At 43.0% G+C, this 24,184-nt stretch overlaps 2 protein-coding genes across 4 annotated transcripts in view; both read right to left on the reverse strand.

Moving 5' to 3' along the window:
- The window catches only part of fer1l4 (fer-1 like family member 4), a 57,639-nt gene extending 45,240 nt beyond the window's left edge, over positions 1-12,399 (reverse strand). Inside the window, exons 1-13 of the mRNA XM_061219484.1 lie at positions 12,274-12,399; positions 11,489-11,544; positions 9,146-9,234; positions 6,084-6,183; positions 5,506-5,600; positions 5,208-5,249; positions 4,403-4,573; positions 3,657-3,717; positions 3,175-3,306; positions 2,990-3,052; positions 2,297-2,381; positions 1,593-1,755; positions 579-762 (exon numbers count right to left, since the gene is read on the reverse strand). Coding sequence (XP_061075468.1) covers positions 579-762; positions 1,593-1,755; positions 2,297-2,381; positions 2,990-3,052; positions 3,175-3,306; positions 3,657-3,717; positions 4,403-4,573; positions 5,208-5,249; positions 5,506-5,600; positions 6,084-6,183; positions 9,146-9,234; positions 11,489-11,544; positions 12,274-12,352 — 1,320 coding nt within the window. The 5' untranslated portion in view covers positions 12,353-12,399. The remainder of the gene's footprint in view (positions 1-578; positions 763-1,592; positions 1,756-2,296; positions 2,382-2,989; positions 3,053-3,174; positions 3,307-3,656; positions 3,718-4,402; positions 4,574-5,207; positions 5,250-5,505; positions 5,601-6,083; positions 6,184-9,145; positions 9,235-11,488; positions 11,545-12,273) is intronic.
- Positions 12,400-15,603: 3,204 nt separating this feature from the next.
- The window catches only part of cpne1 (copine I), a 29,402-nt gene continuing 20,821 nt past the window's right edge, over positions 15,604-24,184 (reverse strand). For all 3 annotated transcript variants that reach the window (XM_061220778.1, XM_061220780.1, XM_061220779.1), the window contains exons 9-16: positions 23,502-23,588; positions 22,559-22,618; positions 22,058-22,191; positions 21,446-21,500; positions 21,305-21,356; positions 20,597-20,730; positions 19,481-19,717; positions 15,604-18,394 (exon numbers count right to left, since the gene is read on the reverse strand). In XM_061220778.1, coding sequence (XP_061076762.1) covers positions 18,278-18,394; positions 19,481-19,717; positions 20,597-20,730; positions 21,305-21,356; positions 21,446-21,500; positions 22,058-22,191; positions 22,559-22,618; positions 23,502-23,588 — 876 coding nt within the window. In that variant the 3' untranslated portion in view covers positions 15,604-18,277. The remainder of the gene's footprint in view (positions 18,395-19,480; positions 19,718-20,596; positions 20,731-21,304; positions 21,357-21,445; positions 21,501-22,057; positions 22,192-22,558; positions 22,619-23,501; positions 23,589-24,184) is intronic.

The raw sequence follows: 24,184 nt of genomic DNA on the forward strand, positions 1-24,184 counted from the left end.
GCTTGTGTGTGTGAGTGTTTGCACTGGATTAACGAGATAAGGCAGAGGCAGTAGCTCAAACAAAGGGGCCACAACCCTGTAAACTAATACAACTGTACAAAGGTGTATGTTTACTCTGCGTGTGTGTACGTGCGTGAGTGTGGGTGTGTGTGAGTGTGTGTGTGTGTGTGTGTGTGAGTGGGTGTACATGCAATCCCGGAGGTCACGTGACGGTCAATACTAAACACTGTTCAGGAAACATACTGTAAGGAAAGCCCCTGAAGAATGTAGGAAATACAGCCGGTTTACAGGAACCTCACTAAACATTTCAATAGCATTGTGAGTCCGAAAGCACAAGGAGACCCCTTTCTCTCCAGGACTATCATTCCAAGCCAAGGAAAAAATATGTCCTATGGAGCCAAATAATACAAACTGGCCCCTCCTGAAATAGATCATACATCATAAAATGCCTCTGTATTGGTCATATTCAAGTTCCCTTCAAGAAAAGTGGCCAGTGAATACACGCCTTCCCTGAGCCACAGGTCGAATCTGAAACACAGAGCCCCCCCACCCCCATCCCACCCCCCCACCCTCCATACCTGCTGGCCGGCAAAGGTGACCTGCACGTAGGGGTCAATGAACACCTTCTTATCGCCCATCATCTTGGAGAAGCCGCCCAAGAAGCCCGCGTTCATACTGGGCAGGTCCTCAGCCTTGAACACCTTCACAAGGAACTTGGCCCAAGGTCTCTCCACCGGCATCCGCTTGGGAAGGAGCAGATTCCTGTGGGAAGAAGGGGAGGATTATCAGAGCAGGGCTCTACTTCTGCGCAGTCCAAACGAGGGTGAACAGACGTCCTGATTAAATCATGACAGTCACAATTTATGAGCACTTAGCAGTTTTCCATGTCATGTCAGGATGCAGCTTGTCCTGATAATTCAGGTGATGAACCCAAAGTTCCCCCCATTCCACTATCGCAATCCCCAATCCCATTACGTGGTTGTTCTCATTTTATTCCCTTCTCATTCGGTCATGCTAATGAAATCCATAAGGGCTGATAACAGTCAAGGTCAATGTTCATGGATTCCTTAAAGCACGGTGGCACAGGGATTAGCAGTGCTGTCTTGCAAGAAGGACATTTTGGGTTGGTATCCTGGCCGGCCCCCATCTCTGTGTTACATGTTCTTCCCATGTTCATGTGGGTTTGCTCTGGGTACTCTTGTTTCCTTTGGATTTAGTAGTTTCCGGTTTGAGCTGTCAATGAATTGACGTCACACCTTTGTCAAGTATTCAGCAATATGTTTGCTCGCTGTGTTACGGGACATGGGTAGTCAGATAAAATTAATGAAACATGTTGTTATATGTTTAGCTTACGAGAATGGGAAAATACATTTTTATGATATATTGAACAGATCTAGGCATATGCTAGTTTTGGGCACAGGTACCCTTTAAATGAGAATTTGTTCTCAATTAACCCCACTGGTTAAATATAGGTCTTTACTTATATGGAGCACAATCAAGTAAGGAAGTTACTGGGCTGTCCTGATTCATTCTACTAGTCGGGGGGCCGGAGGATGGGAGGACGTGGAGTGGGATTGAAACGTCAGACTCACTTTTCGATGTCGTCGTTCTGGCTGCCCACATTCGGGATGCTGGGGATGCCCATGGCATCACCCTTCATCACCACGCTGACCGTGCACTTCACATAACCTTTCACCCCTGACCGTGTGTCTTTGGGGTCTGTCAGGGGCGCCCACTTCTGATAGAACCGGTGATCTGCAGTAAGAGGCACAAGAAGCTGTCACATTTTCTGTCACATAGTCATACAAAAAGAAATATAGCTACATATATTATTCTACCTGCATTCAGCTCAACAGCAAAGCTCACACGATTGGCAGCTCTGCAGTTCCAAATAAATGCAATATTTATGAATATTTTGTATTCATAAATGTGTATCTTTTCAAATTGTATGCTATAGCATGCCAAGTATACAAAAATTGATTGACAAGATACTGAAGAACACAATCTTTTCACTATTATTTAGTTTTTCCATATTGTTCAGCTGTTTCCTGCTGGTGTTTACGGGCTCCGTGACACCAGATGTGAATGGAGAATCAGAGGAATTTTTTCAAATTGTATGCTAGAGCATGCCAAGTATACAAGAATTGATTGACAAGATACTGTAGAACAATTGCTTCCATTCCATATTGTTCAGGCGTTTCTTGCTGGTGTATTATGAGCTCTGTGACACCAGACGTGAATGGAGAATCAGAGGCATTCGGTGCAAGCTGAGGACGGAGCGTCTCCCTGGCTGTACCTGGCTGACTGTACACCGTGCTGATGTCAATCTTGAAGGTCCCGATCCGGGTCATCATGAACGCCAGCATCTTCTTATGGACAACCTGACAGGCAGAATAAAGCACCGCCATCTGAGGAGACGTCTTTTGTGACTTAAATGGCTCATTTAAAGGTCACAGGAATATTTGTTGTGGGGTATGAAAAATTTAAATTGGATTTTGTGTAATGGTTAAACAAAAACAAAAGACATGGTACATGACATGCAAAAATGCAAGCTGAATAGCACCTAAACCTAAACTAAAGACTTACGCACCTGACATTTCTTGTAAGAAAAATACGGTGGAATAAATAAGATTCCAGCTCTCTAGAGGTGAGATGGTCTGGTTCGAAGAAGAGGAAACTGAGGTCATAATTTGACTTTCATAGTTTCAAGCTCCATGAATGTCCTTTTAGGGGACATTATAGCTGGTCCATGAACAAAGCCCTGTGAAACCAGGGCTGTTGTACAGTAAATGCCACATGAAGGAGGCCTTCTGAAATGTTCCGCACCATGTCAAGGAAGTGGGAGGCACTTATTCAAGGAGATAGGTGAGTCAGTGAATTGTTCATAGTATCTTCATTTTATCTTTCATCTTTTAGGGCAGGCCAAACTCTTAAAATAAACATTGGCCGTCACTTGGCAAGCATTTGAAATCACTTCAGGACAACCTACCGTTATTTCAATAACTTTGTCAAACAGAACCGCCTGCGTCTCCTGGAACTCAAACATGAAGTTCTGAAATAATTAAAAAAGTTGTATTAAAGGTTTTTCATTTTCGAGCAGAGGTCAAAGCACAGGAGAGGACACAGCACTGCTAGCAGCCCCCGTGGGTTCCTAGGCTGAGGACAGGGTCTCACCTCATTGTAGAAGGGGCAGTTGGTGGATTTTTGTGTGGCCGTGTGCCTCTTCTCATCTCCCACGGTGATGTACACAGCGGGGTTGATGTTCACCCCTATCAGCTTCTGAGCCTCCACCACATTAATATTCACCTGAGGGAGAGAGGGAGGGAAGGAGAGAGGGAGAGAGGGAGGGGAGGAGAAAGGGAGAGAGGGAGGGAGGGGAGAGAGGGGGAGAGTGAAGAGAGGAGAAGGAAGGAGAGGGAAGAGAGGGAGGGAGGAGAGGAGGAGAGAGGGGGGAGAATAGGGAGGGAGGAGAGAAGAGAGGGAGGGGAGGGAGGAGAGAGGGAGGGAGGGAGGGAGAGAAGGAGGGAGGAGGGGAGTAGAGGAGGAGAGAGGGAGGGGAGGAGAGACGGAGGGAGGGAGTGAGACCCTGACAGCCAGTCGCTCCTCTGGGTAAAGCACCACAGAGCTTTGCGTTCCAACCTCAGGGCAAGCCTCACCTGGAAGGACTGCACCTTTGGCATGGAGGCCAGCTCGTAGTTAGACAGAGGCCTGCAGCGACTGTGGAGAACAGCACACAGGAAACTCAGCTCAGCAGCATTTTAACAACAAAATCCCTCACCTACGCAGGGCCTACACAGAACGCTGACCCTGCCCTGCTCTGTGGGGTTCTCACAGGTTTCACCATTCTCAGTTTCCGTACATAAGGTCGACTGGGGCTGCAGTCCTTACTAACCGAGACATTAGAATTATGACATTTCTGACAGTTAGAACCTACCCGTTTTACACAAAACTGTTTACACAAAAATACTGTTTAAAAGCATGAAAAAATGCACCATTTAAAAGGTTGTATCTGCCTGGTGCCCACTCACATTGGTATCAATCAACTTCACAGGCTCAACCCAAGACTAATACCAAGAGTAAACATTCAGAACTATTTATTGATTAGCCAATCAATCCAACAGGACACATCTGAGCAACAAGCAACACCTGTCAGTCACATGCTCCAATACTTCCTCTCACCTAAAAATTGGGTGGTCTGATAAAAAAGATATGTTCCATGTTGTTTAACAAATCTAGATAAAAATACCAGGAAATAAAAGCTGAAATTTGACCCCAAACTCAATTGCCTTCATTCAATTGCAAAAACAAAGGACTTGACCTTGCTGTGCCAATACTTTTTGAGGGGACCGTATAATTTGACATGTTATAATCACAGTTTTATTTCTCCCACTGCACAGCTCACCTGAGAATCGGAGTGAATGTGATGTTGGCGCACTCCATATCCTCCATGTCGTAATCATCATCATCATCATCGTCATACTCATCCTCATCCTCTGTTCCAGTTCGTATGAGACTGCGTCCGATCTTCCTGGTCTCTCGGTCCAAGCGCTCTGGTCGTACGTTCTGTTTGGAGCTGGAGGTCACAGAGCAGTGTCATCAGGTGCTGAAACCCATCTGGGTCACATTCATTATCTTTTTCTCCCCACACTATCCTCATCTGGGTCACATTCATTATCTTTCTCTCCCACACTATCCTCATCTGGGTCACATTCATTATCTTTCTCTCCCACACTAACCCCATCTGGGTCACATTCATTATCTTTCTCTCCCACACTAACCCCATCTGGGTCACATTCATTATCTTTCTCTCCCGCACTAACCCCATCTGGGTCACATTCATTATCTTTCTCTCCCACACTAACCCCATCTGGGTCACATTTATTATCTTTCTCTCCCACACTAACCCCATCTGGGTCACATTCATTATCATGATCTCCTATGAAATCCCAGCCATATTCATTTTGTTTTACACTGCTTAGAGCAGTCATGGGTCTCTCTTGGAAAGATGATCAATCAATCAAACCATCAATCAGCTTTTCCGCCACGATGTACTGAGTGAGTTCAAATATCGGACTTCCTCTTCCGTGGAAGTCACACCGAACATTTAAATACATTAAACATAAAATGCATGTACTGACAGTCCAATGTGAAAGTAAACCTCAGTGTCCTTTCATTATAGTAAAAAAACAAAAGAAGAAATGACTCACCCCGGTTCAGAGAAACCAGAATTCCTAATGACAAGTCCAGAGCTGGGAGTAAGAGAGGGGGGGGGGGGTTATGACTGCCACACCAGTACTAGCAAGGTGCTATATAAAACCAAACTATTATTGACATTATATCACCATTACCAATGTAAGAGCAAGAGTAAAGCCTGACAGGAGTACAGATCAGTATACCTAGATCTGAACTATAATCGCATTTACATATGTAAAGGCTAGTGTTCATGTGACAGGCTGTGTAAAGTAGATCTGGCCACCCAGCAATCTCACAGGTGCCGCTACTCACTCATCACTGTCCTCTATGTCCAGGAACTCCTCACCCTCCCAGCCCCCAGCCGCACCCTGCACCGGGTGATACCGCACGTCCAGCTCAATGTACATCTGACAACAAGAAGAGCACAGCCACTAACACACTCAGAAACATCTGCAGCACAGGGTTCTAGTGAATTCGTATTATGCGTCATATTTTGGATGCTGTAGAAGCCTTGAGTTCTGCTGAACCGCAGATACTGTTGACCTTGAGGGCTGGTGTGTGTTTGTGTCACAGCTGGTAATGTTCACATTCCCTTCAGCGCAACACTTTTAATCGAGGACTGTCACATGTTAATTTGTATTTACCTCGGTGCTATAGTTTACCTTATTGTAGTTTACCTTATTGACTCGGCCTATTTACCATGTGTACTTGATGTTCATGGCTGATTATTTATTGCTGAGAATTGCACAGTGCCTCATCCAACCTGTTCTGTGGTTGTTTCGAATGACCTTCGGTGCGCACTTATTGTAATTGCTTCGGATAAAAGCGTTTGCTGAATAAATGCAGTGTAATGCAAATGTAACATGGCCGAGGGTTGTCACATGGCTTACATCTGTCAGGCTGTAGTTACTGTCAGTCAGAGGCTCCCGCAGTAACAGTCTCCCAGATGACACCACATGCTGTAGACTAATGATCAGCCTCCCCAGGAGTCTGGCAGAAAGAACGAAGAGAAAACCAACATTGAAGCTTAGTTTATGAACCCCAGATAGCTCCTTGAAGCCTCGGAACAGAAACATTCCAACAATACCAATTATTATCAGTCAAATTGCAACGCAATAAATACAACCATTACGGAATGCCCTTCTGACTACAGAAAGATCATCATACCCCTCCAAAAGTGTCCAGACTGGGTTGATACACAAAATAATAATTCCCTAAAATGCCCTAAAAACTGAAAAACATTATTCATAACAAAAAAAATTTAAAATACTTTCTTCAGAGAAAGATGTCTCTGTGACAATACATTTTTCCTCCGGAGTCCACTTCCTACATAGAAGAGATCATTTCTGGACTAGATGAGGTGAGCCATTTCCATGCCCAGGGAAATGTGCTAGTAAGGACCTGAATGCTAGAACAGGAATACGACTTTACAAGCACACAGGGAGATAATTACAATGTCCTTTATGAACAACAATTCTACGGAAAGGTCAAGAACGCAGTAGTCCTCTTCAGGTAGGTAACGAGGGCACTCATTAGGAAGATATAAATTGTGCTCTTTATTTAAATTGTGGAACAGTAATGTAGATTATATGGTATCAAATTTGGACCTATTCTCTCTCAATGCATTCACTGTTAAGCCAGCCCTGATCCAGACTTTCCCTCTCCCTGACCAGAATCAAATTACTGCAATTCTCAGAAGCTAACCACACTACAATCACGAGGCCCAGAAAGCTGCTCAATATGAGAAAATTATACAGCTGGGCCCAAAGCAGCATAGAAGAGTTCCAGAAAGAAATTAGTGATCAGAAAACAAGATTTGGTCTTTCTAGACACCAAAATCAATTCACCGTAAAGGTCAGTTTGATGGTAAAAATTTCAATAATATTTCCGAGACTCTCGAGACATTCCAAAAAAGCCCATAAGCAATTGGTAGAAAGTGAGAGGTCAAATGGGCAGAAAGTGAGAAATCAATAAATACGAACCAAATTTGGAAGCAAAGTCATGAAATTAGCTAAATAAAAATGTTAAATAAGTTCAAATCCTAAGCCATTTAAAAAACCAAACCATTTAAATAACTAAAGAAACTGAAATAAACATATAACTACATTGCCCGCACATAAATAGTTAAATAAGACTAATCACAACAATGAAAGTGTCTGCAGCAGAATAGGCTTATAAAAATGAAAGGCTAACATAGTTGAACAGAGCAAACTTTGTGATTAAATATGACCATAGCCAGTTGTTCTCTGGGCCCAGATGTCCTTAAGTGTCCCCACATCTTTCCAAAAACATCTGCACATCTTTTTGTTCAGACAGATGAATGACCAGAAAATTTTCTATTAAAACCTATTGAAAAAATATTTTATGCACGTCTGAATATTCATTCTGCTATACGAACACAATGATAGTCCTAAACTGTCCTTCACCTGAATATGACACATTATATCTTGTTGGAAAGAGTAGGAAACCCCAAACAAGACAATTACCATCTTTTAAATTAGTTTGATACTGAAATGACCTATCAATGCATTTATGCAACAACAGTAAGTAGTTTAAGACAACATTTGCTTAGATATAATCCTGGGAAAAAAATTTTTTTCTCTAAAATGGCTGAAAGGATTATAACTTCAACGTTAGCCAGACAACAGTCGTACGTTCATAACCAATTTGAATATTTGGTTCCATAAATATGTCTGTATCAAATAATTTCCAAAACAACCTTATATTTCTATCCATCCATCCATCCATTATCTGAACCCGCTTATCCTGAACAGGGTCGCAGGGGGGCTGGAGCCTATCCCAGCATACATTGGGCGAAAGGCAGGAATACACCCTGGACAGGTCGCCAGTCCATCGCAGGGCACACACACCATTCACTCACACACTCATACCTACGGGCAATTTAGACTCTCCAATCAGCCTAACGTGCATGTCTTTGGACTGTGGGAGGAAACCGGAGTACCCGGAGGAAACCCACGCAGACACGGGGAGAACATGCAAACTCCGCACAGAGAGGCCCGGGCTGACGGGAATTCGAACCCAGGACCTCCTTGCTGTGAGGCGGCAGTGCTACCCACTGCGCCATCCGTGCCGCCACTTATATTTCTACCAAACCGGAAATATCTTGGCCGGACTTGCAATAACAGTGAGCTCAGAAAAAAAAACTATGTGTTTATCCATGCAACTTCTGAATTGTATATTTTTGTTTTTATATTGGAATGTGATTTTTTGACGTAGATAAATGGTATCAAGGATTGTTACAATTGTTAGACCTTGGGCCTGGCAGTAAACCATGAATAAATACATTTTTACATTTACTTGATCTCAGAATGGACATAATAGGGGACAGAACACAAATGTTACACACAAAATATTTTGAACATTCCTCTATTTATTAATTCATACTATGATTAATTATTGCAATTATAAGAGAGGAAGCACACAGGGATAGCATAATATGTTACTGAACAATTTGCCCTTCAAAACAGTAAGGTTTTGGGTTCACCCAGCAGATGGGACAAACACACAACTAAGAGCCTGCATGTGAAATTATGTATAAAAAAAAAAAAAGAAAATCATAAAGGTACCTAGGAACACCACAAATGCATGCAGAACAGAATTAGACCAATACATGTACATTGCCTATTAAAATACAAAAAAGCACAATCCAATTTTGCCAGCACATAAAATGCCAGTACAAAGGCGTGCTATACCAAGAGAAAGCACAGGATCAGAACAAAACTACAAATCTAATTAGAAACCAAACGACAACACAACTAAGAGATGTGCCATCCACATACCACACAGCATAGTGGTGCCACAGAGGATCAGTCCACATACATTATTATCAAAACCGCAGGTAATGAACAGGACAAGCTTTTATGGTTAACTTCCTTTCAGAAAAGAGATCCATGTAACCGACACAAGGCAAATGAGTGTTTCCAGCACTTACCTGTTGCTGAAGACTTTGCTGCAGTTGTAAATGCTGATGGACAGCATTTCATCCTTAATGACCTTCCCATAGTGCGGCCACCTGAAGTGCTGGGAACAGAGAGTGAAAGGGAACAGAAGGGTGACCGCTAGAGTTAGCAACAATGCTACACCTGGCTTACGTATAACTTCCCAGACCAACGAGTAACTAAACAAGCGCTGAATGTGAGTGTAATTCAGGTGTCAGTCCATTTTGAATAGTCTCTCACATTGACTCAAAGTCAATATGCGAGTCCACTATGTATTCCATGCTGCACCAGAGGATTCTGGAGCTGAACATGGGTGGCAGTGTAGAGTAATGGTTAAGCAGTTGGCCTTGGGTACGAATGCCAGGAAGGACACTTCTGTACTTAACCTACATTGCTTCAGTACAAGTAATTATATAAATTGACAATATGTTAATGGACAAGAAATTAACAGGTGGGGAACTAACTTTCTCATTATACATTCACTGAGCACTTTATTAGGTATTTTTTAGACTGTTGTAGCCTATCTACAGATTTGACGCAATGTGTGTATAGAGATGTTCTTCTTGTGTACAGAGATGTTCTTCTGTTGTAATGTGTGGTTAAATTCCAGAGAGATGGTAATATGTACAGAAGTGAGTAATAGGCATTGCTATGATTTATGCATTGCTAATAATTATTAGATAACACACTTTTTTTCTATAAACTATAAAAGCCATACAAATATTCACGCTTGTACACACTTCAAACTATTACTATCAGTAAAATGTGATATTTATTGGGAATATATGACATATATTTGTGTACGTATGGTTATGAAGAATTGGCTAAATTGGGAATTCTGATGTTTTGCTTGTCTTTAAGGATTAAGATGGCTTTAAACTCAGCAGCCAATGGTTGAAGACTCACCCTGTTAAAAGAGGAGAGGGAGGGGATGGAGTGAGCAGTAAAAATGAGTGTTTACTGTGAGGGAAGAGTGCCCCTGTGCCAGGAACACCAGTGACTCACACCTGAGTGGGTGCGTCTCAGGAACACACCTCACCTCCATTTCAAAACCAGGCACGTAAATGAATGGGAGTGTATTTTGGTTTTCATACTGCTTTCAGAGATCACTATCAGTACAGGAACACAGGAAACATTTATTTCACTGATGTGTATTGGCTCTGCATTTGTTTGTCTTTGTTTTTTTCTCTAGAATTGGCCATTTTGATTGGTATCCTTCAGGGTTGTAGGATTGTATCACAAACGTTAAGACATTCTCGTCTATTTCAGAACTGCCTTGAAGTACATAAAAAAAACCAAAAAAAACATCATATTTAAATCAAGGTTGTGTCAGACCTGCTCCTCAGATGTATTATTTCAAAATAACTGAATTATGAAATTCTAATTGAAAAATGCATGTAATTGGCAATACATCACCACACAAAAATACATACATATCAGTGAATATCCCTTTCAAAATGATTACTTTAAAAGCAGAAAAAAATAAATTTGCCAACAATGGCCAGAGGTGTAAACTCCAGGGGTCAGAAAGTAAAAACTCTAACCCATGTTTCTTCCAACCATGAACTCGTCCAGCTGATTTCATTCATTACTTCTACCTTCTGGCTGAAGAATTGGGACATGACTGGAAATCAAGGTGAGGGGAAGGAAGCTGGATTCTCCACCTCTTACAGTGGCAGTTTGTTTGGTCAAGTAGGAGCGTTCAGTTATTTGAATAAGCAAAAATTAGTACATTCATTTCCCATTCCTCAACGTGACTGAAAGCTCCTACTGAGATATAAAAACAGACGAGGGCGTGCCTCTGGCCTGGCGCTTCTTTTTCCACTGATATAAAGCCTGACTCAATCTGACCACACCTCCCAGTGATCTCAGGTCTCCCGGGAGACGCTGACGTCACATGCATCACAGCCTGTTGTGTGATTGACAGCAGGGTGCCTTCCTCATGCACACCACACACCAAGGAACCTCATTCCATCAGCCTCCCAGGATAGAGATAGAGATGGCACAAGCATCGGTCTTGGCCCAATGCATTTGAAAAAACAGTGCGGTAGATTATTTAGAAAGGTCATCAGAAAAAACGGGGTAGAATATTATATAAAGAGTGGTCTAAAATTCTAATAACCAGCATATTCCTTTATTGACTATTAAACTGGTAGAACTAACTTGTGAAATCAGCTGGCTGACTTTGTGAGTGGAAGAAACACATGGTAGGGCTTTTACATTCTGATTCCTGGACTTTCCACCTCTGTGATTAAATGGTTGTAGTATTACTTTCTCCACATTTCCACTAGAACTACCTCTATGTTGGATCTTACCACGGTCCCAGACCTGCTTACCTCATTAAAGATGGCCACATTTGAGCACTGCAGGATCCTGGATTTATGTGTGAAACCTGGAGTGGGAGTGATGGGGAAGGACACAATACAGCAATTTACACAACCCAGCACAGAACAGAGCCATATAATATGTAGCAAACAGTGTGAAACATGGCCACCATATATACACACAGCATTTGAAAACACACTGGGGGAATTGCAACAAACTTTAACCTCAGGTTGAAAACCACCTTTTACCACAGAATTGCACTGCAACTCGAAAAGTATCGTAAGAATAAATGCTCTTGTTTTTTGCAGTTCTGTGGTCTAGAGATTTACATCCGAGGCTTCTTCAGAACATAACAAAGGTTTGAAAACATTTCAGTCTTGAGGGTTGTGATCTATACCATACAGTACGTGGTAAGTGGTACGAAGCAAACATGAAAAGTTCCCATTCGTGGTAGTGGCAATGACAATTTGTTATTAGAAATCTGAATATTTATTACTATCTGTTATTACTGCAGAATAGTTTGTGTTCTTTCTGAATCTTTTCTTGGACCAGCTGGCATCTTTTTTAGTTCAGACTATCCACTCAGCGAGCACTCAGTCAGTGTATTTGCAAATGCAAATGCAAATATCTAACATCAAAAAGAAAATCTCAAACCCCAAAAAAGTCTGCCCAATTTAGGACATGCATATTTTACTTTAAGACCCTGAAAAAGGAAAAACATTGCAGACTACAGAAATTTTCAGTCCCATGAAAGTGGAGATCCATCTTAAAAATTTCAGTTGAAGCTATTACTTACCTCTGAAGGACAACTCTACTTTGCGATCATATTTTCCTGGCAGGTTGGTAATCTTCTTCAGGTTGACAGTGATGGACATGTTGATTTGTTGTTTCCAGGGTCTCACATCACAGACTTCCCATTGTGTCGGCCATGTCTTGAGAAAAGTGAGCTCCTTGTCACGGTTGGTATGTGCTGTTCCCTTGTGCAAACAGGCGGGAGCAGGAGGAGGGGCTGCACTTGCTACCTGAAGGAAAGTCAAATTTGCTGGACTGCAGAGTGTGTGCACCTGAGTCGCCTAGCCTGTTTAGCCTCTCTGAGATCAAGGAAGACTTCACATGTCACACACACGCACGCACACACACACAAACATACAGTGCCGCAAAAATGTATTTGCCCCCTTCCTGAGTTACTCTATTGTCGCATATTGTTCCACACTGAATGGTTTCACATCTTTTTCTAAATATTGTATCATTGATTTAATTAAAAAAGTTATCAAGCCTCCATGACACCCCCATGAAAAAGGAACTGCCCCATTACATTTGAACTTTAACTGGTTTCACCATATTTAATATATAGATAGATAGATAGATAGATAGATAGATAGATACTTTATTCATCCCAATGGAAATTTTAGGCATCCAGTAGCTTATATGTAGACACATATACACACATATCTCACACACATAAAGATCAAAATCACTCACAGAAAAGTAAGAAGTAAAGAGCATGTGAAGTGATTACAAAGGCCAAGTAGGGACTGGCCCTGTGATATATTGTCACTGAAGAGGAATTTTAACCCACTCTTCTCCTTTAATAAAGAGTAATTGGTAGGTTTTGGTGCATGATGAACTGCACTTTTCAGGTTCTGCCACAGAATCTCTCTCTTTCAGGACTCGAAAGATCACTTCTTTAATCAAATTATGTCAATTAGGGAACTCACCTTTGTGTTTTGGATTATTGTCTTGTACAAAACCCAATTATGTTTCAGCTTCAGCTCATGGACAGATGATCAATCATTCATCAATTTTCTGGTACAGAGAAGAATGGTTCTTTCATTAATGACAAGTTTCCCAGGTCCAAGTTTCCAAAGCATCCACACACCATCCCGCTAGCATCACCATGTTTGACTTTTGGTATGATGTTCTTACTGTGAAATGCTGTATTTGCCAGACATAATGGGTTACCATATCATCCAAAAAGTTCCACTTGTGACTCATCTGTCCATTTGACATTACCCCAAAAAGCTTGGGGGATCATTTATTGCAATTGTGATGAGCATTGATGTTCCTCTTGGTTAGCAGTGGTTTCCACCTTGCTACTCTCTCATGCATCCATCCCTTCTTTGCCTAATCTCTTTCTAATTGTAGAGCCATGAACACTGCTCTAGCTGAGGCTAGAGAGGCCTGCAGGTCTTTGAATGTTCTTCTGGGATCATGTGTGACTGCCTCGATTAGTGGAATTCTGGCGGACCAGCCACTCTTGGGAATATTCACTACTGTTTCAATTGTTCTCCATTTGGAGATAATGGCTCACACTGTGGTTTGGTAGAGTCCCAGATCCTTAGAAATGGCTATGTAACCCTTTGCTGACTTGCTCCACAGCAATGTTAAAAAACGAATATGAAATTATAGGAATTATATTGTTCAATTGCAGTTATTGCTGCAAAAGGTGGTGCAACCAATTAATATCTTGGTGAACAGAAGCAAACCTGAACTGTAAATGTTACAGAATTAAACATGCTAATTTTGAAGCAAGAATTTACATTTTACGGTTTATAAATGATAAAAAAGGAAAAAGGCCCTGTGCAAAAGTTTGGGAAGCCTTTTAGATTATTGTTACTTTTTTAAAAGATGATTACTAAGACCCAGACCCATGAGTTAGGTGAATATAATTACAGGGCTGAACTTTTTATTCTTCAGTAACTCCATTACTTCTAAAGTATCCAACTGCAGTGGCTGTTCTGTCTGGCGTTAACCATGGGTTCCTCTAAACCAGGGGTGGGAAATTCCGGTCCTGGAGGGCTGGTGTGTATGCAGGTTTTTGTTTCCACCAAATACACTGACTAAATGAACTAAATGACTGCATGCACTGGTTCACTTAAAGATTAGAGCACAGTAAAATGAGAGGGCCGCGGTGGCGCAACAGGCTAAGACGCAGCAGACTTGCGGTTGCAGTTCGCTGCAGTTGCACACCAGGGACCGCGATTCGATTCTCGATTCTCGGTCCTACCAAAAGTTGGTACGAAATCCAGAAATGGATACAGCCCTCTTTGCCCACCACTGCGCTAAACAGTTGTCCGAGGATGTCAGAATAAAGATGGTTAATTTCCACCAAAAATAAGGTGAAGGCTACAAAATAATTCTCAATGCTTTAAACTGCCTATTTCTACTGCCAGAAGCATTATTAGAAAATGGAAGAAAAATGGAACAGTTGAAGTCAAGGCAAAGTCTGGAAGAGTAGCAGGCACAGGTCTAGCCGTTCACAGGACAAAACATACAACAAAGTCCTACATGGCAGAGTTGCCAGAAAGAAGCCTTTTCAAAAGTGGCTGCAAGAAGCTGTAGTCATAATATAGGTGTTGCCCATCCTGACAGCAAATCGCCGTTGGTGGACTCTGGCAGTGAGGGAAGTTGCCAAGCTGATGGGAGACCATTCAGGCCTGGTTGGTATGGGGGACTTCTGATTCAGCAGTTACGCACCAGCAGGCCAAAATGGCTGCAGGTAGTGGAGTTCCAGAAGCAAAAGCCTGGGTGTTGGAGTTCGGAGAGGTCTTGGAGGACGGCCTTTCGGTAGCTTCAGGGTGGTTCTGGAAAACCATCCAGCACCTCAGGGGGGGAAGTGGGACATCCTTTAGGCTGGGGAATGGCGGTGAAAATCTGAGCGCAACTGGGGATGTCAGAAGGGGGGGATCAGAGCCCGTCTCTGTGGCATAAGTAACAGGGTGGTTAAAGTGCTCCGTAGTGGTAGAGCATCAGGGGTGGCTCTCACCCAAAATGTTGAATGTTGTCTGGATGTTGTTGGGGTGTTATGGTTGGCACAAATCTTTAATGTTGCAATGAGGTCAGGAACTTGGAATAAGAGGTTAGAAAACGGATGGAAAGAATGCATCTAGAGTTGCCGTGGTATGCAAAACACAGCAAGCCACACCCCTTCAAATAATTACATTGGAGAAAATACTCATCACATCATAATCAACACATAGAACCTCATCACACAATTGTACCATAAACAAGAAACACCATAAAAAATTTAAATAGAGGGTAAATTCTGCACATATAAAATAGCACATCAAACATGAATAGTGTGCTTATTTAGCCAGGTAAAGAACGCACAAACTTCAAAGCCAAGTTCTTGTTACAGGATTCTTTTATTTTTGCTTCAGCATATAAAAATTAAGCAATAGAAGCTATGTTTGTTAAACAGTGCATAAATGAATTTGGAAGTGCATAGAAACAGAAATTAAGGCAACAGTGTCTGCAACATTTGCAGCACGAGCAAGTAATAAACCATGGAGTGCAGATTATACATTCAGATGTTCAGTCAGAAAACCACACTCTGGTCCCAAAGCAAAAAAACAAAAAAAAAACAAACAAAGCACCTTCCATCAATATTAGTAAGAAAGGAAACAAACAGATGTTCAAACAGATTTATGGCAAATTACGCAGACACTGTTAGGCACATAAAGGTAATAAAATATAGGCCGAAGAGCTTTACACTATACTTTGTAATGCAAAAGAGAAAGTGCTAAATAGCCAGGTGAAGCAGCGGATAGGTGCTTATGGTACGTGTGGTCATTACAGCAAACATTCCAGCCAACCACTTCCAGCAAACCACTTCCTCAAGCCTGACATGTCGATTTGGCATTTAATATTTATTTTATAATATCTTGAACTTTTTAAGTGAACACAGGGAGCACATACTGGTTATAAAGTTCTCAAATTACACTAGAGGGGGGCATTGCCACCATGGAGGTACCTACAGGATATACCGATAGGGGATGCATCACATTCAGCATCATATTTAGATCTACAAAAGGCACAGAAGAGTTCAAGTATTTGAGCCAATTTCAAAAGACAACTTAATTTTGAACATATGACATGGATACCATTCATGCATGGTCCCCACCACTCAGTCAACGTTTATATTGCTTGCATATTTACAATTCTGAGCCTTACCCTTTGCTTTAAGTTTGGGTTTGAAGATAAAGAGAACACTCATTTGGCACCCAGAATTAAATTCAATGCAATTTAATTAAATGCAACATTTGCATGGCAAGAAAAGTCCCAATACAAGGACCTACCCCAATAAAAGTCATCAACTGAACAGGGTATGGAATCAGAGTGACCTTAATGACTTTTGGAAGTTTAGTAAAGTACCACCAAAGATGGTAATCTCAACTACCAGTTCCTATTCTCCCCTTTACCCTATTCCAATGACAAACTGCGAACCTAGTAAGGACTCAAAAGGTATGGAACAGCAGCTCATTGTAAGAAACCTTCCCACTGTAAAGACGGCGCTGAGGTGTGTCTCTATTGTTCTCTGGCACCACCTTTGACATAATGGACCAGGACAAAATTCAGTCCGATGGGAGGGTGCAGGCAAATGATTGTAAATCCAGCAAAGACTATCACACTGATGGCTACAGCCAAGCAAGCAGCAAGTTTGACTTTCCTTGACCATTGGTGTTCATCCACAAAAGCTCAACGTTTTGCCATGTCACCATACAGATTTGTTTCCGATTTGGCTATTTTACAAGTTTACTGTATACTATTGTAGTTAGTCTATGGTCGGTTGATGGTTACTGCTAGGGAAAATGGCATTAAGGTATCGGTTTATGATGACTTTAAATAAACTGAATACGGAATTTTGTAAAATTGGTGTATTTCAAGTCGCTATCAGAGTTCAGAAAATTTCAGCGTTCTGAACGCCATTCATTTCCGATGTGTGTTGGTTCTCAGAGGTTCTACTGTATTGTGAAAAATAATAGGTAAAAAGCACACTTGGCACAGTAAAAGGTTTGGCTGGGAATTCTGACCTTTACCAGGTTGAGCATCGATTCTGACATTGGCTTGAAATACCAGGATATAAAAGCCACTGATAAAGCTTTGATGTCAGAAATCCATTCCCCGTAATTATAAGCAAACGTACACACAGTATGATATCATTTCTAAGAAAAGAACATCAAAGCCCTTGAAAGCAGTTACGAACTAAAAATGATTTAAAGCAGCTTTGATTGGCTAAAGACTGGAAAGGTGTTCTGATTGTGAGGCACACATTTCTTGAGCACATCTCTGACCATCTGTGACTGAGGCATACATTATATTGTCACTGACTACCAGTGTTTTGAGAAATATATTTCACCACACAATCTTCAAAGAAATGCTTACCAAGAAATTGTGAAACTGAAAAATTACATCTGAAAAGGTAGGGCTATTATGCTGGCAAACAGTATAACAATGGCAGAGAGTACTTCACTATGCAAGGAACGTCACTTCGCCTTTCCGTCCAACCTCAAAGACCACTGGGTTCTACTGTGACAGTGCACTCTGCTAAATACTTCAAGGAATAACATATGCAAAGTATCCTAGACGTACAGCATATTTGTCTGCAATCATCTAGAACTATGAAAGGCCATGCATTGATAATGTTATTAAAAGGCAGCTCAATATATAAACAGCACACCAGGCTCAAAGGACCTATGGCTTAACTCTGAAGAGGATATTTGCATCCAGTTTTAGTCAGCTGTGCATATAACCTGCACGTGACTGAGAATGGGTCTTTTCCCTTTAACTCCTCACTTGCACCTGGCGTTAGCTCCTATTGGTTACATAAGGAGAAAGATACTCAGTGAAAATGTAAGAATGTGAAAAGTAAATAGAAAGTAATAACTAAATAATGAGTGGTAATGAGGCACTGCTGGGCTTCATCGTAACAGCTGAAGGTCGAGGTTTGCTACTGGTGGTCCCGAGTGCTGTGTGGCAGCGCCCCCGTGTGGCCGGGAGGCCTCCGGACAGGGGCCCTCTCACTGAGACACAGGGGCCGGCGGGTTTACTGGGCCCAGTTTGTGCATCTTGAAGTAGGAGACCAGCTGACTGGGAACCTCGGCCAGAACGGTCTGAGCAAGCGCCTCTTTGGGAGCCTGAGGAGGGAGGGAGGGAGGGAGAGAAAGAAAGGAAGAGGGAGAAAGAGACAAGAGAAAAGGAGGGGGGGGAAGAGATGGTAATAGCAGGGGAGAGGAAGAGGGAGAGAGGAATAACACATTATGTCACTGACCACAGCCATTAAAAGGCAGGTTCAAGTCACATTCTTAGCTCTTTAAGTAAATTACATACAGATAGTTGCAACCTCGCATTGTGATTGGCTGAGACACATTCGAAGGAGTGACATTATCATTACATTTACATTATTGGCATTTGGCAGACGCTCTTATCCAGAGCGACATACAGTTGATTAGACTAAGCAGGAGACAATCCTCCCCTTGAGCAATGCATTCCTAACTTGGCAAAACCAAAAAGAAAATGTTTACATTCTGTGGCATTTGCAGGCACAAGGCTGCTGCAAATGCACAGCAGTGACAATATTTCATGGTAGGTCACTCCTCATATATTCCTGGATTATATAATTACATTATATAATATAATAAATAATGAATAAATAATTATTACATTCTTTTGGAGATATTTATTTTGGAGACGCTTTTATCCAAGTTGATTGGAGCAATGCAGGGTTAAAGGTCTTGCTCAAGGGCTATATGCTGCCCCATATGCAAGCGGGTATAATTAAAATATCCTGTAGAAACAATTAAGGAATCAGCACAGTGTTTGGGTGCGTGCGTTGGGTTCAGCTACAGTGTTTGGGAGCGTGCGTTGGGTTCAGCTACAGTTTTGGAGCGTGCACTGGGTTCAGGTACAGTGTTTGGGTGCGTGCGTTGGGTTCTGCAGTGTTTGGGAGCGTGCGTTGGGTTCAGCTACTACAGTGTTTGGGTGCGTGCATCGGGTTCAGCTACTACAGTGTTTGGGTGCGTGCGTCGGGTTCAGCTACAGTGTTTGGGAGCGTGCGTCGGGTTCAGCTACAGTGTTTGGGAGCGTGCGTTGGGTTCAGCTACAGTTTTGGAGCGTGCACTGGGTTCAGGTACAGTGTTTGGGTGCGTGCGCTGGGTTCTGCAGTGTTTGGGAGCGTGTGCTGGGTTCAGCTACAGTGTTTGGGTGCGGGGACAGAGCCGCACCTTGACGAAGTCCCTGAAAGGCACGAACTGCACGATGTCGCGTGCCACCGGCTCCCCGGTCAGGGACTTGAGCACGCCGTTGTCCCCGTCCAGGACCTCCATGGCCTTGAAGTCGGCCTCGCCCACGCCCACGATGATGATGGACATGGGCAGCTTGGAGCTCTCCACGATGGCCTGGCGCGTCTGGTCCATGTCCGTGATCTCACCGTCCGTGATGATCAGCAGCACAAAGTATTGCTGGAGGGAGAGGAAAGAGCCAAAACGTCATCACATGACTGGAGAGTACGCATATTATATTATGAGCCTAAGCTGTGCTTGTATCAGATGTGTGCTGTGAGAGTCCTGAGCTAACAGAATGGGCTTAGCTATATAGCATTTTCCTGAGGAAGGTTCAGTGTTTTCCTGTAAGGACAGGAGTGTGTGTGTGTGTGGGAAAGGGTGTGTCTGTGTGCGTGCGTGTGTGTGTGTGTGTGTGTGAGTGAGTGTGAGAGTGTGTGTGAGTGTGAGTGAGTGTGAGTGTGTGTGTGTGTGAATGTGTGAGTGTGAGTGAGTGAGTGTGTGTGCGTGAGTGTGTGTGTGTGTGTGTGCGTGCGTGTGTGTGTGTATGTGTGTGAGTGTGTGTGAGTGTGTATGTGTGTGAGTGTGTGAGTGTGTGCGTGTAGGTGTGTGCGTGTAGGTGTGTGCGTGTAGGTGTGTGTGAGTGCGTATGTGTGTGAGTGTGTATGTGTGTGAGTGTGTATGTATGTGAGTGTGTATGTGTGTGTGTATGTGTGTGAGTGTGTATGTGTGTGAGTGTGTATGTGTGTGTGTGAGTGTGTATGTGTGTGAGTGTGTATGTGTGTGAGTGTGTGTGCGTGTAGGTGTGTGTGGGTGTAGGTGTGTGTGGGTGTAGGTGTGTGTGAGTGTGTATGTGTGTGAGTGTGTGTGCGTGTAGGTGTGTGTGGGTGTAGGTGTGTGTGAGTGCGTGTAGGTGTGTGTGGGTGTAGGTGTGTGTGAGTGCGTGTGAGTGTGTGTGTGTGTGTGTGTGTGTGCGTGCGTGTGTATGTGTGTGAGTGTGTATGTGTGTATGTGTGTGAGTGTAGGTGTGTGTGCGTGTGTCTGTGGAACAGGACTCACCGCGGCGGTCCCCTGCTGGGCAGCAGCTGAGGCGATGCGGCCCACGTGGTTGATGATGGGGGAGAAGTTTGTGGGGCCGTAGAGCCGGACCTGGGGCAGGGCCGTGCGATAGGCCTCCACAATGCCCTGCACCCCTGGGGACACACGCACACGCACACCGTTCCTTTAACCTCCAGCCACCTCTGCCACCTGTCCTCACATATACTGCTGCAGTGCGGGGTCACAAAGCCTCTTCCTGCAGTAATGCTAGGGTCTTTCAGCGCACTTATCCCTGGCTGCACTTTGTTGTACGTCGCTCTGGATAAGAGCGTCTGCCAAATGCCATTAATGTAATGTAATGGAGTCTTTAGGCATGTGGGTATTATTATTACCTATGAGGGTAGTTAAATCAAGCCCAAACGCTACCGTAGGTGACATGAGGCTCTGTACTGTTAAGAATTTGCAGAGACACTGTAGCATGTTGGGCAGTCAAATCTCCAAGCAAGCGTCTTTGTGGGTTTCTCAGCAGAAGATGAAGAACTAAATGCACAATGAGATTGCGTCACACCTTGCATGTACAGGCAGACACTGTTCAAGCAGTGACCCGACAAGCTCTGATCTGTCAGAGTGAGCAGCATGCAGACACTAGACCAGTGCACCCTACTAGCATACACACAAAAAGGTGAGAGCACATTCATAACCGACGACCGAATTTCAAAATTTAATTACCTTGGCAGTAGGGACTGCTAGGGTTGAAGTTCAAAGCAAATTCATGCGACACCTGCAAGTCCAGAGGGGGAAGATGAGCATTCGAAATATTGAACCTTCCTCTCGCATGTGAAAACATACGGACTTGCTTTAATCTCTAACCTTAAAGTCTGGAGGTATTTGAGCCCCGAATCCAAAGGCTGGGAAAAGTTTATCACTGAAAAAGAAAGCGAAAGAACTCGATTAGCTTAATAAGCGAGGGAACTGTGAGCTCAGGGCTCATAATGCAGGCGTTCCCACATAAAAGGATTAGCGCAGTGTTTCTCAACACCAGTCCTTGCCAGAAGGTTTTTGTTGTAACCAGGAACTCACACAACTGATGGAAAAAAACAAGGGCATTATGGTTGGTTTGATTGGTTTTGTCATTAAATCAGGTGCGAGTTCCTGGTTACAAGTAAACAAAGACCTTCTGGCCAAGGACTAGAGTTGAGAAACACTAGATTAGCACATTCCAAACTCCAGTCCTGGAGGGCCGCAGTGTCTGCAAGTTTTTCGTGTGTTTCAGCGAGAGAGATACATTTCATAATGTGAGTCTTTCATTAGCTAAAGAGCCCACACATCTTGTTCTCAAGGCCTTAATTGGCTGCTGATTAAAAGGAAACTACAGATACCAGCAGACACTGCGACCCTCCAGGACTGGAGTTTGACACCCCTGGTCTAGGAGTATGAAAAGCCAGCGACGCAACAAAATGGAGGGCAGCAACCGAGACTCACCTGTCGTAGTCCTGCACCACCTGCCCTACTGACCAGATGGCAGAGAGGTACTGGTTCAGCCCGTCTGGGCTCAGATAGTGCAGAGACTGGGGAGAGCGGGGATCCCCGTTTGAGCCTGTGAAGTCAATCCCCACCTGAGAAACCACACACTCTCATTAACATACGCCTAAAGAAAATAAATACATTAAAACACTTAGACAGTACATATTTATTTACTTAGGTTTGAACAGCTTTCTACAGCCAGTAGGGAGAAGTATCAATGGTGAAAAGGTCAACTCAATTATTACAACTTAAAACACATGAGCAAGGCATTTGTTATTTCAAAGTTAAAAATGGCTTCATAAATACGTAATTTCCACTAAGGGAATAATTTTTTAAATGCAAGATGCTTTTTTAAGTATCTCACAATTCTAGATGGAAGGTTTTTAACCTTTGAAATAAGAGAACCCTAGTAATGCCTGCTAAACACACCGTCATCTTACTCTTTACATGCAGACTTACTGTGAAATTGATCTGGCACCCGCCCATCACGTAATCCAGGAAGGTAAACTGCTGTGAAACCTGGGAGTGAAAGCAGGAAGGGGAGGAGCAGAGCATTACATTACATTACATGGCATTTAGCAGACGCTCTTATCCAGAGCAACGTACAATGAAGTGCAAATCAAACACAAGTATGAGTGCTAAGAGGACCTGAGAGGACAGTACAGTTCCGAGTCCTAGTGTAAACATACAGATAATCAGAACCCTTGAAGAGTACAATCAACTTCCAAACTAGCATACCACAGTTGGCAGCTAGAATACCCTGAATACAACAATACAACAGCCAATAAAAAACAACAATATCTATACAAGTAACAATATCTACACAATCTATACATAAGTGCCATTACAGGGGCACGTGAGCAGCAGGTCTGCAGGAAACGTCCTCACAATCCTAACGTCCCCACACGCCTGCAGAAAGTCCAGTCTCTCTGAGGACCAGCAATGCCGCTAGCCGCAGGTAGGGGGAGCTGAACACTAACCCCTGTCTGAAGCCCTCCTCTGAAACACCTTCTGCTCGGAATAATATTCCTGATACTGCTACCATTACTGCTGCTGATACAATATGCCGCTAACAGGCCGGAGAATACTGCCATAAGTAACACGAGAAGTTACAGGAAAGCTTGCAACAATTACAGGAGAGGGATAACTTCCCGAGAACCAGTGTGTTGCTCTATTAGCGGATAGGAGGATGTTCACGCAGCTAAAATTTGAGGAACCCGGGCAACTGCAAACATATCATTCATATGTTTAATACTCTACACTAAACCATTATGAAACAAGTAATATGACGAAACGGAATATTATGAAACGTAGGTTTCTGAGGAATGCACCCTCTACTGCCGTGCCTGTCAGAGGGAGATTTGCTTTGCCCTTTGTGAAAGACCGATGCGAAGATTCCTACCTTACAGGACTTTATCTTGACCACCCCAGAGTTTTTGTAACTCTTCTTCTTCTGCTTCTTTTGTGGATGAATACAGTCAAATTCCACCTGGGAGCACAAGGCAGGGAAATCTCAATCTCAAGCACAGACTCAATCAACAGGCATGGAAACTGTATGATAACAGCACAACAGCAGCTCTCAGGAAATACAAATCATTTCAGAATTCATTTCTCAGGATGATTAGCCGATAATCTATTTGGGCCGTTATGAAAGTTCAGTCATCCGTTAGCCTCGCATGTGATCAATGGAGTAATGGCACATGACCAGCCATTTATTTTCCAAATAAATATGGCCAAAAGGCAAGCCCATCTTATGGAAAACAGCTCCATGCCATGGATGAATGTAACTGGATGCAATGGTCAATGGCACTCAAAGCAAGCATGGTATTTAAAGGACAACTAAGCTACTTTAATTATTTTTGCTTTAAAGAGCATTTTTCAAGTTATCACAAGAAAACTACAAAGAAGCACCTGTAAAAGCTAGTGAGCTAGGCAGGCATTGCCTCTGGTTCCGTAGCTTTTGGTTACACATAAAATGTAACGCCAATAGTGTCTAATGTTGGGTAGGACCTGAAGAAGACAAACTTGACTTCTTTACCAATAAACTGAAAGACTGCACTGGGTTTGCCTAAAGTAAAAGCAGCT

Source organism: Conger conger, chromosome 14 (genome assembly GCF_963514075.1).
Source record: "Conger conger chromosome 14, fConCon1.1, whole genome shotgun sequence".
NCBI classification, from domain to species: Eukaryota; Metazoa; Chordata; class Actinopteri; order Anguilliformes; family Congridae; genus Conger; species Conger conger.